The 23,329-nt window shown below is 35.9% G+C and overlaps 2 protein-coding genes across 4 annotated transcripts in view; one reads left to right on the top strand and one right to left on the bottom strand.

Moving 5' to 3' along the window:
• The window catches only part of LOC131907707 (low-density lipoprotein receptor-related protein 1B-like), a 36,386-nt gene extending 34,923 nt beyond the window's left edge, over positions 1 to 1,463 (top strand). The window contains exon 3 of the mRNA XM_059258827.1: positions 1,285 to 1,463. Within this exon, the coding sequence (XP_059114810.1) occupies positions 1,285 to 1,463 (179 nt within the window). The remainder of the gene's footprint in view (positions 1 to 1,284) is intronic.
• Positions 1 to 23,329, bottom strand: part of LOC131909083 (sperm motility kinase X-like) — a 263,007-nt gene that overhangs the window by 159,119 nt on the left and 80,559 nt on the right. The gene's annotated exons all lie outside the window — the stretch shown is intronic.

Raw genomic sequence — 23,329 nt, 5'->3', positions numbered from 1 at the left:
GGAGGGGCTGAGGATGTGAGACTGGAGCCAGCACTGTGAGGGCCAGGCAGACTGAAGAAAGGCTTCCTGACCTTGCAAGTATAGTAGCCAGGCCCCACCCACCTCTGTGCTCCACAGCCCCCGCACAATCACTGGACTCCCGGTCCTCTTCTGCTTTGTTAGCAAGTTTTGTATGTCTGGAGTTTTCTACTTTAATTGACTTTTCCCATTTAAAAAAAAAAATCTAGTTTGCTAGCTTACACTGAGTGGGAAGATGTATTGATTCCATTGGAGTGAAGTAGCAGCTGCTTTGACTGGTCAAGTAAGACAGGAAGCTCATGCCTGAGGACCACCTGAACCCTCAGTACCTCCACCCTTCCCACATCTCACTGACCAGTCTGTCTTTTCATGTGTCCACTGTAAGGTCAAGGAGCTGGTGACTAAAGAACCCTGGCAGTACTAAATACTAGAAAATAAAGAGAAAAAAGAGACAAGTCCAGGGATAAGCTCTCAAATGACATGGGTAATTACTAAAACAGTCCTACTATACATTACTAATCTCCATGATTTGGAGCAGTTCACTTTAGTATGTTTCTCTTTCTAAAATGCCCCTGGGTGTTTAAAACACATCCCCATGCTTGTTTTTCAAGATGCCCAACTCACTAATCAAAGAAAAACAGTGCAGAGGCCCTCTTTAGTGGCACTAACTCTATACTTAATTAGGTTTCAGTCATTACTCCAGAGTCAACATTTGGAGGAATGTTAAAATGCCTTTAGTTTTGTTCTCATATTCCATTAAATTCCTGATAATTGTCTGTGTTGAAAGGTGTTCAAATCTGCTGGTTTGGGGAAGGTTGAATTATTTTATTTCGCATAAGTAACAAATCAGCACTTAAAACATTGAACAGCTCATTTGTTAATGACACACAGTCCTCTCTCCTAACCAGACCTGTGTGGTACCAACTGCAGAAGCTATTATTCTCACTCAAATCATGGTCACTTCTTCCCACAAGACCAGTGTCTACCGGAGTCTGTTCCGAAGGCTGACTGGTGAATCATTGACTGTTACTCTAATTTTGTTGATAATTGTTGCTTCAGGTTTCCTAATGCCTCAGCAGTTAGACATTAATGATTATGCACACCTAAGAAGTGTTGATAAGGGAATGAGATTGCAATCTTGTACAATTTCTGCTGACAAATTAAAGTGTAAATTAGGTTTTCCCTTAGACAGAGCATAAGTTACCTGAGGAGCCAAGTGTATGTGAACCTTCAGTCACTCTCCATTTTCTTTATCCTGTTTTGCAGATATTCAGAGCATCAGAGGGTTAGCAGTGGACTGGGTTTCACGTAATTTATACTGGATTAGCTCAGAATTTGATGAAACACAAATTAACGTGGCCAGGCTAGATGGCTCTTTGAAAACCTCAATTATCCATGGAATCGATAAGCCACAGTGCCTGGCAGCTCACCCAATCAGGGGGTAAAGTATGATTTAAATTTTTCTTTTTATATTTTGTACTTTATTTCAGATTTTACAGAAAATGATTGTTTAATTCAGATGATGCAGGTATTGAGGATCCAGTCAAAATGTAAATGTGAGTATGGAAATTGTTATAGAGACTCAGAGTTCTGGTGAGAGATTTTTATCTAAATGAAATGCAATTTAGAAGTTCTCATTAGTGTGTATTTCTAGGGAATGAGAGTTTAGAACAAAAAGTTGTGGAGGAAAAGCAATTTCATTGGAATGGTGGTTGTGAATGCTTCCTTACTGCTTGGTCACTGCAAAGTCACCCTGCTCTTGTCTCTGGTGACTTCAGGAGCCTGTGTGATACCAAAGTTTTCAGGAGGAACAGATGAAATGAGTTTCTTCCCATCTACAGATTCTAATTCCTTCTCAGCCAAGAGGATTCAGTTTTGATGAAGGACAAAATGAAAGTAGTTTGTTGTAGTCTTAGTTAAACATCAGATTTGGATGGAGAAGGAAAATGAGAATAAGATAAAATTCTTTCAAAGAAAGGAAAATGGCAGAAGAGATGCTTTCCTCCTAGGAAAATGCACAGGGGCCCAACACTTTTAGGCCTTTTGAAAAAAGAATTAATTCTATGCCCAGAATATGTTTTCTTACTTTATTCTTTGCCATATGCTACTTTTCAATAAATGGATCTGCATGTAATATTTAATCTATATCTTTTGAATTAAGGAAACTGTACTGGAAAGATGGAAATACAATAAACATGGCAAATATGGATGGAAGTAATATCAAGATTCTCTTTCAGAACCAAAAAGAGCCAGTTGGTAAGTTGTTTTTTTTTTTTAATATTAATAGTGACAGGTTTAATGTGATACACCTGCATGACTTTAAACACTGAAAAGATTACAGATTAATAACATAAATTAGATCGAGTTGATTGGTTCTATAGAACCGGTTTTCTCTGTATGAGGTGCCTCTTGTGTGTGTGTTGGGGGGGAGGAGGGCTGCTATTAAACTTCCTTAGCACACAGCCTGCCTGAGCATCTGTGTGGCAGATTCCTGTGTGCATATTATGACATTTGCTTGCTTCCACGTGCTCCCCTGCCTTCCCAACTCTGCCATTCTCCTCCTTGTGTTTTCCTGTATCCTGTTGGAGTACCCTTCCCCTCTTATCCTAGCTAGGGTTCTAATACTGCACTGAAAACCAGAACCATAAGCAACTTGTGGAGAAAAGGGGTTATTTCACTTCCACTTCCACATCACAGTCCATCATCAAAGGAAGTCAGAGAGGGAAATCAAGACCAGAAGCTGGAGATAGGAACCAACCAATGCAGAGGCCATGGATGGGTGTTTTTATTGGTTTGCTCAATACAGCTTGCTCAGCTTACTGTCTTCTACACCCCAGGACCACCTGCTCAGGAGTGGCGCCACCCATAATTGGCCGGGGCCTCCCATATCAATTACTAGTTAAGAAAACATACTATTGGCTTGCCCACAGGCCAGTCTGGTGGGGGCATTTTCTCAATCGAGGTTCTCTCTTCTCAGATGGCTCTAGCTTGTGTCAAGTTGACAAAACTTAGCTGGAACACCTTTCTCTAGACCAATTCCTTTCTTCTCATGGATCCCTTTCCACTTTTATGTCATACTCAGATGAGGATATTTAAATACAGATACATGTATGGACGAAAATGTAGTGTTTATCTTGTGAGTCTGGCCTGTTTTACTTTAAATAATAATCTTAGGTTCCATCTTTTTCCCCTACAGATGCCATGATCATATTCTGCATAAAGCCATAAAGACTGAATAAAATTCTGTTCTATTTATGTGTCATATTTGTTTTTATCAGTTTTTCTGTTGAACCTCTAACCACATTCCCTGTCTTGATTTTTCTATGTAATGTAAGCTATTTATAACTACAGATATGCAAGTATTGCTGTGTTATGCTGACTTAAAGTCCTTCAGGTACATGCCCAGGATTGATGGAGCTGAATCATACAATAACACTATTCTTGATTTTTTTTAATTTAAATATTATTTATTTTGTCTGTGTACCTGCATACGTTTCATGTGTGAGGGTATATATATATGTGTGTGTGAGAGAAAATGTGTGCATATAAATGTGGAGGTCAGAGGTCAGCCTCAGCTTTAGAAACTGTCCACTTTGTGTCTGAGGCTAGGACCCAAGGCTTCTGTGGATACTAGACTTGGATGTTCAAGAAGCCCCTAGGCTCTTCCTCAGCTCTGAGATTACATGTGGACACCAGCACACTTGGCTTTTTACATGGGTGCTGGGTACTCAAGTCAGGTCTCAATGTTTATGTGGCAAGCACTTTACTGGCTGAGCCACCTCCCCAGCTCCTAAAGGAATTCTAATTTACGTTTCTTCCATGGTTAAGGGCGTTGGATATTTTTTCCCACTGTTTGTTGGTAGTTTCGATTTCTTCTCCTGAGAATCATCAATTCAATTTATTGGGCCATGTATTGACTAGTTATTTTGGCATTTTGGATGTTTAATTTTTGAAGTTATTCACATTTTCTGTATAGTAACCTTCTGTCCAGTGTGTGATTGGCACAATTTTTCTCCCAATGTCTCGCTGTCTCTTCACTCTGACAGTTGTTTCCTTTGTCATGCAAGAGCTTTCTAATATCATCAATCCTATTTTCAATATCATCAGTCCTATTATTTCCAATATCATCAATCCTATTTTCAATATCATCAATCCTATTTCCAATATCATCAGTCCCATTATTTCCAATATCATCAATCCTATTTTCAATATCATCAATCCTATTTCCAATATCATCAATCCTATTTGTCAATTCTCAAGGATATTTCCCTTTCAGAAGGTCCTTGTCCAGACCTATACTTGATGTTTTATTTACATTTCCTTTGAGAAGTTTCAGAATTCTAGATATTGTGTTAATATCTTTGATGCATTTTGAGTTCACTTTGTACAGTGTAGAGATACAGATTTGCTACCAGTCTTTTGTATGTGACTGTCTGGTTGCAATACTTGTTGAAAAGACTTTTTGCTTCCCAGTGCATTCTGTATGTGAAATATGTTTCAACACAAGAAAGGTCCTCGTGACTTCACCAAAAATAACTCATAAACTTGTAATATAACTTTAGCAAAATAGGAGGATACAAAAATCAACATATAACATTCAGTAGCTTAGTAGAAAGTTCTTGCTTAGCATGTGGTAGGCAAACCTAATACAAGCTACAAGGGGATTCAACATGACAAAGAAGAAAGGAACTGAAAAAGACAGAAAGGTGGATGGATTTTCCATATTTAGGGAGTGATCGATAATATAAAACTAAATTTATTCTAGAAGTTATCTACATATGTAATATAATCCCCATCAAAATTCCAATTACACTCTTCATGGGACTAAAAAAGTTAATCTGTAAATTTGCATGGAAGCATACAAAATCCAAAATAGCCAAAGCAATACTAGAAAAAGCTAGACATTTCACTGTGCCCAATCCCAAACTACAGCATAGACCTACAATAACAAACCTGCACAGTGCTGACACAAAATCCAATATGTAGATCAATGGAAGAGAATAGAGATGTATAAATAAGCCTACTAAATTCTTTTTTAGTAATTTTAGTAATTTTCTACTAAATGCTCTTTGTTTGGGTCTAGGATCCTATTTAGCACAAGAGCTAATTAGTAAGAGAAAATTCTAAAAGTTTGGCTAAATTCACATGAACATGAGGGTTTTCAGGTAATTGTGAAGTCCAAAGAAATGTCCAAGCATGATACTTGCCCTTAGACAAAGAACAGCTAATGCAGACGGAATGTGCAACAGGGGAAATCCGTGCCATGGCCGTACTTTGCAGAGATGTTTCTAACAGATATGTGCAGATGGGATTTATGAGACAGAAGGCAACTACTACTTCAGTGTTTATTTATTCAGATTCACTGTAACCAAGTTTCCACTTTGTAGTGGTCAGATTTATCCCACCTTGATCCATGAAGGACAAGTGCCATCAAACACTGTGTACGGAAGACTGGCTGCACAGGGACAGAGTAGGTCAGTGATCCAAATAAAGAAAACCAGAATTCCTCAGATGATTTTAACTAGAAATAATTGGTATGTCAATTCACCATATTTTCTCTGAACTACTTCAGAGGCAAGATATTTGTCATCGAGACAGAAAAACAAGTCCTTTTAATCTGAAAATTTTTGCATCATTATAAACACTTGATTTGTTAAAAACAGAACAGTGCTGACATTCTTGTGCTGTTCCTATAAAACATTTTTGAAATCTCAAAAAATTATTTTAAGAGAGAGTATGTAACAGGTATCTCTGTGTACTAATATAGTTTCTTTACCTCCGTGTTTCTTTTCTCGCATTTTTATATCTCTGTGAGGCATGAATTATAACATTTGTTTCTAATTTCATAGTACCTCTTCAAAAAGACATAATAACTCGACTTTGCTTTTATATTAAGTATGAAAATTATAAAATGTACAATAGAAAACCATTGTTTGATTTTGAGATGTATATAGAATATTTTTAAGATGAAAAAATAAGTATTATAACCTTTTCATCAATAGTTTCTTCATTTTAAGAATATTGAAATACACTGACTTGGCTTATCTTATTCTCGATAGTAGTAACTTATAATAGGTGCAGTTCCACAAAGGTTTAAAATAATGCCTTTTGTGTAGCCTAAAACAAACTTTTTGGTGTAAACAATGTAGTTCCTAGCTCTCTTCTTTGTATTACTTGTTTTGAGAATTGTGCATAGTTGAAATTCAGGCGAGTGTTAGAAATCTGGGGCAGACTGAAATGCAAATCCTCTGTGAAGAAGGCAGAGCAGAGGATGGATGGAGGAGGTTCAGCTGCAGTTTGTCAGAGGCCACCCAGAAGGTACAGGACTGAGAGCTATGATGAGAAATCAGTTCTTTACACTGTAATGTGGGAGTCATAGGTTACACCAAAATATTAATGTATATGCTTGTTTCAGTATTGGAGACTTTGCCTTAGCCAGACCCCTACTGAAATATTAAAGTAAAAACTCCACAAAAGCTTGCATGTTATAAAGGACGTTTATCTGGAAGGAGGGATGGGGAAGGGTGAGAGAAAAAGGGCAAGTGGGGGAGTTGAACAAGGGAGGGTGACTGAGAGGGTGATTCGAGGAGAGGGAGAGTTTCTATTTGCACTTTGCATTGGCTTCATGTGATGCTGTGCACTGAATGCTACTTTCACTGTGGTGACAAATGCTGGATACCTGCTCCCTTTCAGTTGTTTTTGTCTCCAACAATTGCTTCAAAATAAGATTTCAAAACAACACTTTTGTAAAATGTTAAGCTGTTGTACTCCTCTGCCTGAGCTTTTCTTTAGCTGTCTATCATGAGAAACATGTCCGAGCTGATGCATCACAAATGTCCTCCATCCATAACTACCCATGAAAACTGAGTAGCTTGAGTCTTTCAGCATTTAAGCACAGGAACAAAAAGGAGGTTTAGAAACCCAGAACCTACAAACCATTTTAAAAACTTTCATATTTCCAAAGAATATTCGTGATGCAGCATTTGGGGGTAGAGTGTTTGAGATGATGTGTAGGGAGCCGAACAAGTCTGTGTTTATCATTCTACTTTGACAATCATTGACAATCTGTATGACTACTGAATTTCTTACTTTTTTAGGAAATTGTTCCAATTCCTACAAAATGGAGATACTGGTACATAATATGTGATCATGTGGAGCTACAGGTTCCCTGGATAGCATTTCATGTTCCAGTAATATGTTCCATACTTAGTGCTCCAGGATATTCATACACTTGTTCTGGGATATTAAATCATTGCTTTTCATAGTATAAAACTGTGAAATAGCATAATTTTCTAACAAAACAATATAAATAAATACATGTAGTCTGTTAATTGCTAAAATCAATGAGATGCGAATCAAACCTGGTAAAACCTTCTTAGTATACAATTCTGGATGATAAGCCTGGATGTGTTATTCACCCTGTAGAATGTCACCTCCTACAAATGTGACCAAAATGACCCTGCTTTTTAAAGCATCTGAGTTTTGTTTTGTTTTGCTTTTTAGTGTCATAGAAAACACAATTTATCTTAGTGATAGTAATGCATCAGAGGAGAGAAGGAAAGGTCAAAATGATAACTAAAATTTAGGGAACTAGTTATTGCAGGTCCTTCAGATAGTCAGTTGGCTAGGATGTTGACCACTAATATCATTTCTGCTCAGTAAATACTGCAAGATTTTAGGAGAGGTGTTTTGCAATCATTTGATGCTTTCTAGTGAAGAGTTTTTGTATCTTTCAGGAGGCTTCTCAGGTGAGCAATATTATTGAAACAATTTTTTAAAAGGCTCTGAAATGCTTTTATATTAGTTTTATAGTTCTGGTAATTAAATCCTGAGACTCACACAGGCTGGGCAAGAGGTCTACTACTTAGCTAGACTAGCCTGCATCTAACATCTTTTTCTTCTTGCATAAAGTTTTCTGGAAGTGGTGCTGTTACAGTATCGAAGTCTAACAATAAAGCCACATTTATATAGACAATAAGATATGGTTTTGCCTTGGGTTGTCATTTACAAAACTAAGTTGCTCCTTTTTAGCTCCTTTTGTGTTCAACTTATTTTAAAATATATTAAAATATCCTTGTCAAATAAATTTGTACATCACTATGTTATTTTTTTCCACCTATTTCTAAATACTGGATCTACAGTTTTCAGAGTTTTAGCAGAGAAATAGTGCTAGTATTTTTTTCTTTGTGCATATGGGCCTTATTGTGTGCCTGAACATGTGTGTGGTGGGGAGGGACAGACAGATAGACAGATAAAGGCAAAGACAGAGACTCTTTGATTGATTGATTAATTGATTGCCAGGATTTTTCATGGCATCTGATTGAAAAGAAGGAACAGCTAGCATACTTTAGTGGACTGTGAGGAAGAACAGTATAGACATGTTCAAGGAGAGATGGAAGTGCAGGTCAGGGACAAATATCTTCCTACAGATTCTACAATTATACTCAGTGTAGTCTTTCAGATCATCCTAAGTTTTAAGAATTTTCTTTTCTTTTCTTTTCTTTTTTAAGGCTGATTGATTAAAGATAGTAATCCTAACTACAAAATTTATTCCCAGCAACTCCCAGGTTCATATTTAATACACTCGAAAGTTCTAAAAACAAACTATATCTTATCTATTCATACACTTGTCCTTACACACACACATATGTTTGCATACTTGTGTTTTTGCACATGTAGCCACTGATGTATGGTAATCTGAACACTGATTTCCATAAAGTTTTACACAGTTTATATAGAAGAAATATTAACCAGCTCTGGTAGGTGGACAGCAATGCATTTAGTAGTCATGACTTCTGAATAGAAGGTGATAAATTATTTTATTATATTGAGTTTACCATACAGTAACATAATGCTGAATGTTATGTAAAGGATCAAAATATGTTCTTTTTTGCTAAAGAAAAGAAAATGAAACAGTTTGAAAGAGTGCTTGTAACTAATAGTCACAGAAATATGTAGGTATTGAAATTGAGAAAATGAAAGAAAAAGATGGATAAAGAAAGAAGGAAGGAAGGAAGGAAGGAAGGAAGGAAGGAAGGAAGGAAGGCAGGCTAACAGCTTCACTTCAGCTCATACTTCTTCAGTATGCATTTTTATATACAAAGTAGCTTCTGTTCAGTAAGTACCATGGATGGCACAAAGAAGATTTCACAGAGTTTACTTGTAATATTTGTATCTTAATGAAAAAAAGAATGAGGAGATAGGAGGAATCCACATCTTGTGTATGCCTATGTGGAGGAGTTTATAGAAGAAAAAGGAAGACAAATTTTAACTCCCACAGTGTCGCAGTTATTAGGTGACAAACAAGATAGGTCAGGGCAATTTCCCCGTAGTTTGTAACCTACAACTAAAATCACTGGGACCACTGTGGAACCTCTTCTTTGCTTCTCCTTGTCAGTCGGGTGCAGAACCCTAGGCTGCCTTTTTATGGATTTCCTTCATCCTCTTCCATTCTTTTGTCTTCTAGTAAAACAACTGTTACTCTTTCACAAGGCTCCTTGGACTTTTCGGATTGGGCTGAAACCTCTTCAAATAGACTCTGTTACAGTTATTCATTTCACCTTTTGACTCTTGTCCCCTGGCCACTGGAGAGGATGTTTGGGAACAGTGTGTTTGGTTTGTCATCGTGGCATGAGCTCAGCTCAATGGTTGGCACAGGAAGCAGTCTTCAGTAATTATGTGTTCGGTTGACTCCTGAGCAGGAAACAAGGAAGGCTAGTAGATTTGTATCATGCAGCCATTCTCCTAAAGAGTGGTGTGAAAAACTATAAACAACAAATGCATGATTAGATTGGAAGGCAAAAGTGGAAAGACTTGGCTTCTAAATGTTCTGTAGGCATTTGTTATGCTTGCTCATTCCTCTCCCTCCTTTGTTACACTCTTAACCATTTGGCTTTGATTAAAACCTCAACCAGAGATATCTCACACAATAAACAATAGGCTGAGACTGTGTTAATTGTTATCCTCTTATTGATAAAGTCTCATAGCATAGGAAACAAAGAAAAAAAAGATTTATTACAATAATCACTCATTTATGCCAATCCTATTACTTGTAATATTTTTATCTTTTTCAACAGTTTTCATAGTGTCTAAAATAAATTCAGAGCATAGTGCTTATTATCTGATTTTCTTTTGTCATAATGTTTTAACTACTATTTCTTGAACCATTTCTTAGAATCTGTTCAATAATTTACATCAACTGAGACAAAATAATAAAGAATTTCAGAATGCAATCTTTTTATTTTTAAAAATCATCAGTATAACTGCTTTTTCTTATATTTATGAAATATTTAAATTTATGAGACAAGTAACTTGATAAAATAGTTTTGTACTTTTACATACAAACTTCTTTTTAACGTAAAGTCAAGGTTAAGCTGTATGAGGAAATACTTCTCGAAGAATCCATGCTGTGATATTTCACTTGGAAAGTGCTATCAGAACTAGTCCCCTGAGACACTTTCTAAATTGGAATTCTATGGTCTTGTGAATGCATGTATTAATGTGTGAAAAAATAAATACAACCATTTTTTGCTGATGCGCATGACAGTTATACCGTGAAGTACAACATAAGGACATTTATTATTGCATTATTTACTGATAGCTTTACTTACTTATTGTAAGCAATTAGAACTATTATTTAATGATGAGCCTTTCTGAGTAAATTCTGGCTTCTCTGCCTTCCTGCTACTTTCCTCAGACAATAGTCATGAAGAGAACAAGGTGACTAGGTGATGAAAGCCTCTGTTTGGTGATTTTTATCTCCTGGATATTGCTGGCATGCTTTATTTAATATTGCAGAATATGAAGTGCAGATCACATGTCTGTACAGAAGCATTGGCTTCTGACAAATGTTGCTGCACTTCCTTCCAACCACAAAGATATGCTTTTGTATCACCGCAGTCCGGGACCTCTGCTACACTTTGCAATTAAAACTATCCACGGTGACTTCTATCTATGCACTGAGAATTCTCAAGCAACTTGCAGATATTTTTATGTTAATTACACACAGCAGCCAGTCTCTAGAGGGTCATTCAGATATCTCATTCATTCACAAACTATGGCTCCTTGAAAGAAGTTAGTGTTTGAAACAAAAGTTTATGTTAGCAATCAAAACCAAATGTTTCCAAAGTCATATTCATCCTTCATCGAGAGCTTGATTTCATTGAGTAGCATTCTACTGAGTTTCATTCATCCTACTTCAAGCGAAGAGCAGGAAAAAAATATCACAGAATCCCTTGAAGCGTGGGCAGGAAGAAATTTCCAGAGCCTTGCTATCCATGAGAAATAGAAGCCAATTAGGGCACAGCAGAGGGCTTTTGGAGCAAGCAAGACTATGCAAAAATTCTCTCGCCTCTACATACTGTAATTCACAGTTCATTATTTCTGAATCCTTAAATTCTAGTATTTAATTGTAGGAAATTGACACCCTGGACTATCCAGAATGTAGACTTGTGTTGTTTTTGTAATTTACTGATTCTTTGTTTGATTGCTGCTCCATTTATATGTGTGACATAATTCACATAAAAATTCATACTCATATCAAAATATCCAGCTCACATTTTATTCACATGCGCTATTGGAGATGGAGTGATTGCAGCCTGCAACAGTTTGAGCTGAATAACTTTATTTCTTTTAAATACAAACCAATATTCCAATTATCTATTGATGAATTAAAAATTAAATATTGAATGAAGTTTTTTTTTTAATTGAATTATTACTCAGTCTTGAATGAATTAAGGACTTAGGGCAGTTTACAATGACAGAAAATTTTAGTTTGGCATATAAAGTAGTTTCTGTTCTTAAATTGTGCTCAGATTATAAATTTTATCCTGTAATCCTGAAAGAAAGCAACTTGCGTTGTCAGTCAGCATCACTCTCCATGCATTATTCTTAAGAATCTAGAATACTATATATTTTAGCTCCTTGGTAATCTCTTTTGTTTTTAATATAATCACAATCATAGGCCATTTATTTACATAAACTTCTAATATACCTTCTTGAACTCTACCAACCACTTTCTATTATTTAATAATTGCAATCCATGTCTTGTGTTAATAAATTTTATAATATATGTGGGTAAGGTTTCCAAGAACATTTTATGACATAAAATGAATTAAAGCCATGATTTTTAAAGCAAGATATTAAAAACATAACTACTATTTTTTACTCAATATAATGATCTGTTGTACCTGAAATTTCACTTCTCAGCAAGTCACTTTTATGTATAAAATGTAATTAATATATAAAGCTAAATATACCAAAAAATATTAAAAAATAGGAACACTGGCCAGATAACTTGACAATGTTATTATAATTATTAATATATACATACAAATAATTTGCACTTATTGTACACTAATATTATTATTCACTTACTAATTGTTCAATTGTTACATACAATAAAATCTTACTTAAAAAAATGTCATGTGGTACATTCTAGATTCCAGATACTGAAATCAAGCAATCATACCTATCCTCAGGAAAGTAATTTTTCAATTAGGGAAAAATAACAGATAATTACAAATAACATTTTTTCAGCCAAAACCCATTAAAATAATCCATTAGTGTTAAGTGCTGGACAATATAAAGATGTAAAAACAAAATAATGTATTCTCAGTATCTACTGGGAAACCTGAAGTAGTAAAAACAAAGAAAGACGCTATAACCAAATTAATGATGTTTAGAAATTTCAGCAAAACCTTAATCGTAAAAACTATGCTTTTGTTAAAAAAAAAACAAACAAAAAAAAAAAAACACGCCAATAGGCTATGATGTCATCATTTAAAACTAGTCATAATTAGTCAGTAATTAGCAGGTTAAATAAAAAGAAGGGCGCCCTCTTTCTGCTTTATTAGCTTTGTAAACTACAGTTGTAAAAAACAAAACAAACAAACAAACAAACAAACAAACCCAGGAACTTGGGGCTGGATATATGACTCAGTGGTTAAGAGCATTGGCTGTTCTTGCAGAAAACCTCAGTTTGATTCCCAGCACCCACATAGCCATTCACAATAGTCTGCCATTCCAGCCCCAGAAGATCTGGTGCTCTCTACTGACACCAGGAACACATATGGTGCACAGACATACATGTAAGCAAAACAATCATACTCAGAAGTAATGTAAAATCATAATAAAAAAGAATAACAAGATTTGAGACTTAAAAAGAAGTAACAGAAGAGGGGGAGGGTCTTGTTCTTTGAGGGAGGGAGAACTCAAAATAAGATCTGAATGAGCATGGGATGTATACAAACTGAATCTGCTACATGAGCATCCAGAAGGGGGGAAAAAGTAATGACTGAGAAGAATGCTCAACATTAGATTGCCAGGAACTACAATTAAAAATCAATAGAATGATATAACAGTGTTTTACAATTTTTACTTTTGAATTTCTTAAGCTATAAAATTATAACTTTGACAAATGCAAAACAATGGCTATAAAAACTGTTAAAGTGCTTTTAAATTAAACCAGTTCTCGTAAGCAAAATGCAAAATCTTATCATTGATTCTGGTTTTCCATTTTTCGTTTATTATTTCCACAAGGCTCATAATGTTTATCAGTCACCAAGACATAAACAATAAATATGCCTGATATAAACAATAGACTGTGCCAAGTAAAATATTTTATATGAGAGTGATGGAAGTGATCTGAATCTTAGCCTGAGAAGATATGCAACAAAAATTAGTCCATCGACTCCTCCCAGATATTCCACACGGTATTGATGAGTACTTAACACAGGGCACATCACAGGGCAAATGGAGAATAGTTTAGTCCAGGAAAAGTTAGATTGGCGAACTCTATTCAGTTGATGGTGTGCCTTTCAAAAAACGGAAAACTTTATGAGATACTTTCATATTCAAGTGCATTTATAAAAATCATTGCATAGAAATGCCTTTCATAAAAAATGAAAACATTTGCCATCTATAAAATATTGTAAATGCAGACATAAAATGTAAATAAATAGTACTAGTACCTGAAAAAATGATGCAGAAAAATAATCTTTTGAGTTTTTAGTCAGGGTTGTCTATGAAACGCCTCAAACATCATAGGTTATTGCTATCGCCCTTGGTTGTCCCCACCTACTACCCCGCCCAGAGGTGGAAAGTAAGTCCCAGTAGCTGATGACACCACACGCTTTGAATACAGAACACAGTGTGCTTGAGCTTTGTCTAACCTGAAAGCCTCCTATCTTGAGGACTAGCTTTCATGGTACAAGAAGGTAACATGAAGGCTGCTAAACAAGGGAAGCAATGAATAGTCTACCCGGATATGATGCCTATGAACCACAATGACCAGCATGGCACTATAAGGGTACAGTAGCGGCACACATACCTTGGTGGTAGCCAACAGCTTTCTAATTGGACGAAGGCTCATTCAACAATACAGAACATGACTGGTACTGGAAACCTGGCTACCTGGAGCTAGTGAGGTCATGGGTCCTGGAGGAGAATTTAAAACTGCCTCTTTACTAAACCAACATATTCCCTAACTACATTGTAAATATTTATCTTATGCCCATGGATAAGTGTAGCTCACACCCCTCATCAATGCAACTTCTCTTTATAATCGAGAGAGGCTATTACAGAAACAATAGCCAATCAAAATGCAGAGTTGGAGATCCCAGCTACAGTGGAAATATGCACAATAGAACTCCTGAACCTATGGCTCAGGAAACATTGCTGAAGAGGGCAGGAAGATTTTAGAAGCCATAGGAACAGGAAATTTTCTGTGAGATTTTTTTCCTAGGAATGTCAAAGAAGTTACACTCTTGAAGTTTGAACAATATGATTGCCTAAACATAACCTGAACAAGGACTATGGTATGACTGTACACACGATAAAACAGAAAGGAAAAAGCCAGAAGTCTTCAACCCTAGATAAAGAACTAGAGGCAATTAAGAAATGCTGAGAGCAGAGGACAATAGTTTTCTTTAAGGCAGAGCATATCAACTCATAATATAATACCAAATAGTGATCCCCGAAAACCATAAACACACATGTAACATTGCACAGACGGAACAGGTAGTATTTTTGTATTTAGCTATTCATATGTATATTTTAAATATATATATATATATATATAACACAAATTAATCAAAAAGAGGTCATGAACTTGAAAGAGAACAAGGGGAGAAAACATGGGAAAGTTGCTGGGAGTAAAGGGAATGGGAAAATTATCTAAATATAGTCTTAGAAATATTTAAAAATTAATGCAGGCAGCTCTCTCGTGTAAACTTTAAGCAATGCTCTCCAGCTGGAAAATTACACAGAACCAACAATGCAATGTCACAACCAAGACAGCGACTGCAGTGCAGTTTGCCCACCTTACTCCGATTTCTCAGTTCTGTTTGTCTCGCTTTGTGTTTGGTTATTCAGGTCTACAGAATGTGATGCTGTGTGTACATGGCTGTATCCACCAGCACAACAGCTCTTCACCTTATCCCTTTGTAACTCCCTCCGCTTCCCTCTTGACATTGAACCTCTGCTTCCCCACGTAGAAATGAAGCTTCATACTGTGGTCACGCAATCTTCTGAGACTGGATTTTCATTGCAGATTTCTTTCTGTGGAATCCCTGGCCTTGTTTCATTTGTAATAACAATTTGCTCTCTGTTTTGTCTGTGTAGCATTCCATAACCCTAGGGAAACTTCAGTGGTTACAGTTCTGCGATTTATAATTCAGTTACTCTAAACATTCAAGTACAAGTTTTTGTTTGTAAAGTTTTTGTTATTTTTTTTTCTGGCATAAATCTCCAGGTATGCAATTATTGAGTCCTTAGGTGATAATATTCTTAAGTTTTATGTATTTGTTGCTTCTTATGTATGTACGTGTGTATTGTGTTTTCATTTGTGTGAGCACAGTTGTGCGTATAGGTGCAAGTGAGTGAATGGGTGCATGCATGTGGAGGCCTGAAGTTGACACTGGTTGTCTTCTTCAATCGCTCTTCACGTTATTTACTGAGACAAGGTCTCTTCCTGGTAGCGCTGGGACTACAGGTGCCAGTCATTTCTGCCTGGCTTCACCTGCCTGAGATCTGGGGGTTGTAAGTCCTGTTCTCATGCCTGTGGGGCCAGAGATTTTGCCACCGAGCTATTGGCTCAGGCCTATACTCGGCTTTTAAAGCTTCTCCTGTTGGTTTTCCACAGTGGCTCTATCATTTCACATTCCCAGCTGTAGCATGTCAGTGATGAGCACTTAGCTTCCCCAATAACTTTTAGTTTAGCCATTCTGATAGATGCATAATAGTACTCATTACAATCTGAATTTGAATTTCTTATGATATTGAACATCTTCTCATGGGCCCATTTGCCGTCTGTGTATTGTCTTCTGTTTGAGTTTTAGCATGTTTTCTTGGCACTTCTTAGACTCTTTAATCTGATACTTCTGTTATTCATACTTGCCTGTTGTTGGTTATGATGTGGGTTACAAATGCTTTCTCCAGATGTAAGTGTGGCTTTTACCACCTTTCACAGAAAAGGTTGTCAAGTGTTTGCTTTATAATCAAAATTATGTCGAGGACCCTCTGTTTTGTTTTTGTTGTGTTTGAAACATGGGTCCAGGCTGGCATTGAACACAATCCTGAATCATACTCCTGAGAACTAGGATTACATTCATTTTCTAGCATGCCTGATAATGACAATCTATTTATAATAATCAAATCATCTGCAATTATCAGCTGTTGTGATTACCAGAGAGATGGGTACAAGTTTTCAACATGATTTAGCTTTAAATATATGTAATGAAACTTGCTTATAGTGAATACTGGATGTTTATTGAGAGCTAGGGGGGCCATAATGATGTTCTCTCTCTCTCTCTCTCTCTCTCTCTCTCTCTCTCTCTCTCTCTCTCTCTCTCTCTCTCTGTGTATTGTGCATGTGCATGTGAGTAAGTGTGGAGGGTATTATACCTAGATATTGTTCCTCGGGAACTGGCCACCTTGCTTTTGGGAATATCGTCTCTCACTTGAACCTGCAGTTCATGGATTATACTTGGCTGCCTAGCAAGGGAGTCCCAATCCCCAGCAATCTGCCTGTCTTCACTTTCCTAACCATGAGATTACATGTATGCTCCACAATGCCTGGCTTTTTAAATGGGTGTTGAGGGTGGCCCAGGTCCTTCTTCTCATGTGATTAACACTTTACCCATCAAGCAATATCCCCTGTCCAGTGCATCATCTTATTACTAACTGACCATGGGGAAGTAAGTCCATCTAGAACACCACTGCAAAATTGTCCCTTATATTGTCATCACTTAAAAGAGAACAGAGTCTTGCAGCACAGAGAATGCTTGGATTTCACCAGAACAGTCATTAAAGTTAACATTAGAGTGTTCCCAGGAAGTACAGAGTGGTCCATGAAGGTGCAGTGGGCGAGCAGTTAGGCTGGCACTGCTCCAGTACCACCATCCCAGATGTCAGAGGAACAGGGCTAATCATTGGGCATCTCAATTTGAACTTTTTGTGTCAGATCTGGGTTTTAGTGTTTTTTTTAATAGTGTTATAGGTGGTGATAACTCAGAAACAGGGAGGAGAACTTTCAGGCAGTGGGACCGGGTCCTGTACTCAGTGCATAAGTTGGCTGTTTGAAACCTGGGGCTTATACAGGGACACTTGGCTCAGCCTGGGAGGAGGGGACTGGACCTGTCCGGACTGAATCTACCAGGCTGAACTCAATCCTCAGGGGAGTCTTTGCCCTGGAGGAGATGGGAATGGAGGGTAGGCTGGGGGGAAGGGGGGGCGGGAGGGGGGAGAACAAGGGAATCCATGGCTGATATGTAGAATTAAATTAAATTATAAAATAAATTTTAAAAAAAGATAAAAAGAAATTTGGTATATAATAGAAAATGTTGTGTAATTTCCGTCTTTCCAAAGTCTTAATATTAAAAATACCTTTTTACACACTTACATTTTCATTATGATCCTTTATATACTGATTTAATTTTTATGTCTTTAAAAAAGAAAATACGTAAAATGAACTATGCAGTTATAATTGCTACAATACTTAAAACACATTATTAATAATAAAAGAAATATGAATTTAAATGTTGTTTAAAAGTATTGTGGCATTTTCTCTACCAAAGTGTGTATTATACCTGTAATGTGAACAATTACATCAGTTTGGTAAATTATATTCTTTCAGAAAATTAATATGGTCTTCCTAAATGAAAAATGTTCAAGTAAAATAATATATGAAGAAAGTTTATTTAGAATATATTAAGGGATGTGAGAATCCAAGCATAGATATCAATTCAGCTTTTGTATTACTAGGAGAGTTAGGGAAAGGTAAATATTTTACTTTTTATAATGTTTTTCAATTTAAGTCATGACTTTTTCTTCTTTTTCTTATTGTGTCCCTTAATCTATGTTTCTTTTTCTGATAACTAGACCCTCATGATGTTAATATTTTATAGAAGGAGACTATAACGATATTGATACTTTTTAAAGAATCTCTTAACATTTTTACTTATTTTATTGTAATAAAATTATAAATAAAAACATCACACTTCACCAGGTAAGCAAGTAATTGAGTGACTACCTTAATCTAGCAGTATGATGCATTTATCTGTAAAGATGTAGCATAATTATATTCCTCTATATACATTCCAGGAAAGCTTTGCAAACATTCTCACATTTGACCTATTTTCTCATGGCAATTGATTTCACATTCGAGCACCATTGACTACTTTTGGTCACATTAAATGGCTATTACTTCACTGTTTAATGATTTGTTGTCTGAAGTATTAGCACAAAATGATATGACTCAGAAACTGTTTAGTAAGTGCATATGTCAATGTAGTTTTCAGTGATGCTAGGACTTCAGTATATATTGTTGACAAATTTTTATTTAAACTGCATACATATATGTATTTGTACAGATGTATGTGTATTATATATAATTTTAGATAACTAAATAATAATAGTATTCTTTATGACTCTTTTAGACATCCTTACTGTTATTTTTGCTTTCTCTCCCCTCTATGTTGACTTCCCTGTCCTCTAAAAGGTATATAAAAATTTAAAACATGGTGGATGATTAGTTTTACTTGTCAACGTGATTCGATCTAGAACCATCTTAGCAAGTGCATCCCAGTGGAGAATTTTCTAAATTAGGTTGACTTACTGGAATGCGTGTGAGGGAGTTTCTTAGTTGGATTAATTAAGGTGGGAAGGCTAACTCTGAATGTATATGATATAATTTTCATCAGCTGAACCCCGGACTGAATTAAATACATTTAATGAAGTAGAAATGCAAAAAACAACACATCAAATCAATGAAACAGTTTGTTCTTTAAAAAAATGAACAAGGTTGACATACCTTTTACCAAATTAAAAGAGAAAGAGAAACAGAGAATTCCAATTAATAAAATTAGAGATTAAAATAGAGACAATACAATAGATACTGAGGAAATTTGGATACTTTAAAACTCTATATTCCACCAAACCAGAAAAGTTAAAAGAAATGGATGGATTTCTTGATAGATATGACCAACTAAAGTTAAATCATGATGAACTACATAGTCTAAATAGATCTATAAGATACAATGAGATAGAATAAGTAATTAAAATCTCCTGTCTAAAATAATGCCTATGGCCAGATGAATTCAGTGAAAATTCTACTGGACTCCCAAAGAACTAACAGCAATAATTCTCAAATTAGTCTGTAAAATAGGAACTGAAAGAGCATTTTCTTTTTGTTGTTGTTTTTTAAAAGGTTTATTTATTTATTATGTGTACAGTGTTCTGCCTTCATGCCAGATGAAGGCATCAGTTCTCATTATGAATGGTTGTGACTCACAATATAGTTGCCGGGAATTGAACTCAGGACCTCTGGAATAACACCTACTTCACTTAACCTCTGAGCCATCTCTCAATCCCCTGAAAAAGCATTTTCAAACAGTTTTAATAAACCAGTTTTACAAACACCAGAGACCCAGGTAAAAAATAGACCAAAATCTCTTATTGAAATATTCTGTATAAAATACATGCAAACAGAATTCAAAAGCACATCAATTAGATTGTCCACCAAGATCAAGATAGCTTTACTGCAGAGATGCAAAGATGGTATAAAATGTAAACCTTGTGATATCTCCCTAGATGCAGAAAAGGCCTCTGGCAAAATATAATATCTCTTCATGATAAAAGTCCTAGAAAAACTAAATATACAGGGGCTCTATCACTACATAATAAAAGGAATATACAGCAGCTCATAGCTGACGTTATTCTAAAATGGAGAGAAATTCAAAGCATTTCTAATAAAATAAGGTTGTATACTCTATCTCTTTTCAATACAGTTTTTAAAGTCTTAGATAAATAAGACTACTAAACGAGATTAAGGTTGAACATGGAAGTCAAAAACATTTTATTTGCAGATGATAAAATTTTATTCGTAAAGACTCCACTTGGAAGTTCTATAGTTGATAAGTACATGCAGCAATGTAATAGGATACAAAATTAACCCACAAAAATCATTATACATAAACGACAAGTACACCAGGAAATTAACCAGGAAAATAGTACAGTCCATAATAGCCTCAAATCGATCTATTGTGTACCAGTTTCCTCCAAAATTGAAACATTCCATTCTTCCCAGAAACTTTAAGACAGAATGTAAAACTCAATATAGCTTCAGGAAGTGACTGAAACCAACAAGATTTGCTAGGCCACTCCCTTCAAGAGTAAACAATAAAGACGGCTGAGAGTCATTTTTAGAGATAAGCCAAGCTAAAAAGAAAATTCTCATACCAGAAAGCTGCAAAGACTCTGAGACCAGACCAGTTGCCTGGAAGAAACAGAAATGAACCAAGCTGCCTGGAAGAGGTATAAAACAACTGAGAAACTTGTAAAGAATACTTTCCAACCTGTTGATATGCCTGTATGTTCAATGCATCTGTGCGGGGCAGTGTGTTCCAGATCTCCAGGTTTTGTGAACTGTCCCTCATGCTGGGGTGAGCTTTGGTGATGCCTCTGTCTTTGAGTAATTTCTGCTTGTATAAGTAACCCCAACAAAACTCTCTGGTTCACCTAGTAGGCCTTTGGTGCTAACTGTACTTTGGTCTGTTATGGGCTTCCTATCTAGGGTGTGTAAATGTGTATGTTGCATCTCCCCAGGTTGCATCTCCTACTTCTTCATAAATGTTTAAAAAAAAAAAAGAAGGGGTACATAAGGGTGTGGAGGGAAGAAGGGGAAGGGTAGTTATAATCAAACGTATAAAAAGATATATGTATAAATAGATGCAACTATATTATAATCTCAAAAGATAATACAAATAATTTTTTAAAGATCCCTTCAAGATATTGAAGAAACTGAAGATGTTATAAGAAAATGTAAAGAACTTCCATGTTCATGCATTGATAGAATTAATATTGTTAATATTTCCATCCTACCAAAAGCAATCGACAGATTCAATGCTGCCTTGATTTGTGTTTTTCTTTTCCTCCCTCCCTCCCTCCCTCCCTCCCTCCCTCCCTCCCTCCCTCCCTCCCACCTTCCCTCCTTCCCTTCCTTTCTTCCTTCCTTTCTTTTGTTTTTGTCAACTTGACACAAACTGGAGTCATATGGGAAGAGGGAGCCTTAATTGATGAATTATCTGTCAGATTGACCTTGGGCCAAGTTTTTGTACCATTTTCTTGACTGATGATTGATATGGAAAGGCCCAGCCTACTATGGGTTGTGGCATCTCTGCCAGATGGTCTTCAGGTGCATAAGATAGCAAGCTGAACAATCCAGAAGAGTAAACCTATAAGCAGCATAATTCTGGTCTATTCTGCTCCATGGTTCTACTTGCTGCACCCAGGTTCTTGCCTTGAGTTCCTGCCCTAACTTCTCTTCCTGACAGACAGTGAGCTGTGAGATGAAATAAACTGTTTCCTCCCAAAAGTGCTTTTGGTCACTGTATTTATCCTAGCAACAGAAAGCAATGTTTTTTCTTTATCTATGAAATGAAGACACGCTCTTTTAAATCTTCCATTCTCTTAATGTGGTGTATTACACTTCATGGGCAATTCACACTTCATCCTAGTGTAAAATATTTGTACTACACAGCTGAATCTGCTTTGCACAATTTTGTTGAGGGAACGTACTCTGATGTCATGTATAATCATCTATTCTCCTGGTGTCTTGAACTTTGGTATCGGAGTGATCCTATCCAGTCTTAGGAATTTATATGGAGGTTTCTCACATTATTTTATTGCTACTTTACCCTTTAAGCCTACCAGTATTTTCTTTTCACATTTATTTGCTCCGATACATTTTTATTTAAATCTTCCTGTTCAATGGACTGATGATTTTATATATGTATATATATATATATATATATATATATATATATCTTATATTGCTTCTCACATCTATATTCAACTTAAAATTTATCTTTTTCTGATATAAGGTATGTTATCCATTGTCTTTTTGGCTATCATTTGTGTGGACTATCATTCAGTGTTATCCCACTTTCATGTCATGTGTATTCTGTAAAACTAAGGTACTTTAATGAATAAAGATTATATATTTTTCCTTGATAAATTCATTTCTATGTGTTTTAGTGAGGGAATTTAGTCCATTCCTATTGAAGTAATCACTTTCTAATGGCTAGTATTTGCTAGTCACTTTCTGCTTTGGAGTTCTTTGATTCTGCTCTTTTCTTGATGGCGTTATTATTGTTTTCAAGTTAATATAATTTGATTATTTTTACTTTTTTTCCTAGAGAATTTCTCAGTAGCTACTATGAAATTCAGAAGTTTAAACAAAATGCTTCGATAGTTTTAACAGTCTGTTTTAGGCTCAAAAGGACTTCAACTGTATATGTAAGCAACATTTTGGGACTGGAGAGAGAGCTCAACAGTTAAGACCCGTGGATGCTGTTCCAGGGCAGAGGACAGGTTCCATTCCCAGAATCCACAGTGTGGCATACAACCATTTGTAACTCCAGTCGTGGGGGAAGCTAATGTTCTCCTCTAGCTTCTTGGGCATTAAATGCACATGATGAACATGCAGGCAAAATACCCATCAGTGTAAAAAACAGAAATGAAAAAAAATTAAAACCCATTTTACTAGTATCACAAACTGTTTCTGATGTTTCAATTTATATCTTTATTTTATGCATGCATTAACCAACTTCAGTAGTTATAATTGTTTTATTTTTAAAAGGATTTTGTTTGATGACTATAAATGAATTGTGTACTGCCTTTATGGTATTAGTTCTCTGTGTTCATTTATGTGCTGATCTTTACTAATGAATATCCTCCTACTTCCTGCTAACTTGCTGCTCTTCAGCTTCCTATGGTACCACCTGAAGAACTCCCTTTAAAAATATTGATGAGA

This window comes from Peromyscus eremicus, chromosome 4, assembly GCF_949786415.1.
Source record: "Peromyscus eremicus chromosome 4, PerEre_H2_v1, whole genome shotgun sequence".
In the NCBI taxonomy this organism is placed as follows: Eukaryota; Metazoa; Chordata; class Mammalia; order Rodentia; family Cricetidae; genus Peromyscus; species Peromyscus eremicus.
This window is presented reverse-complemented; position numbering and strand designations above follow the sequence as displayed.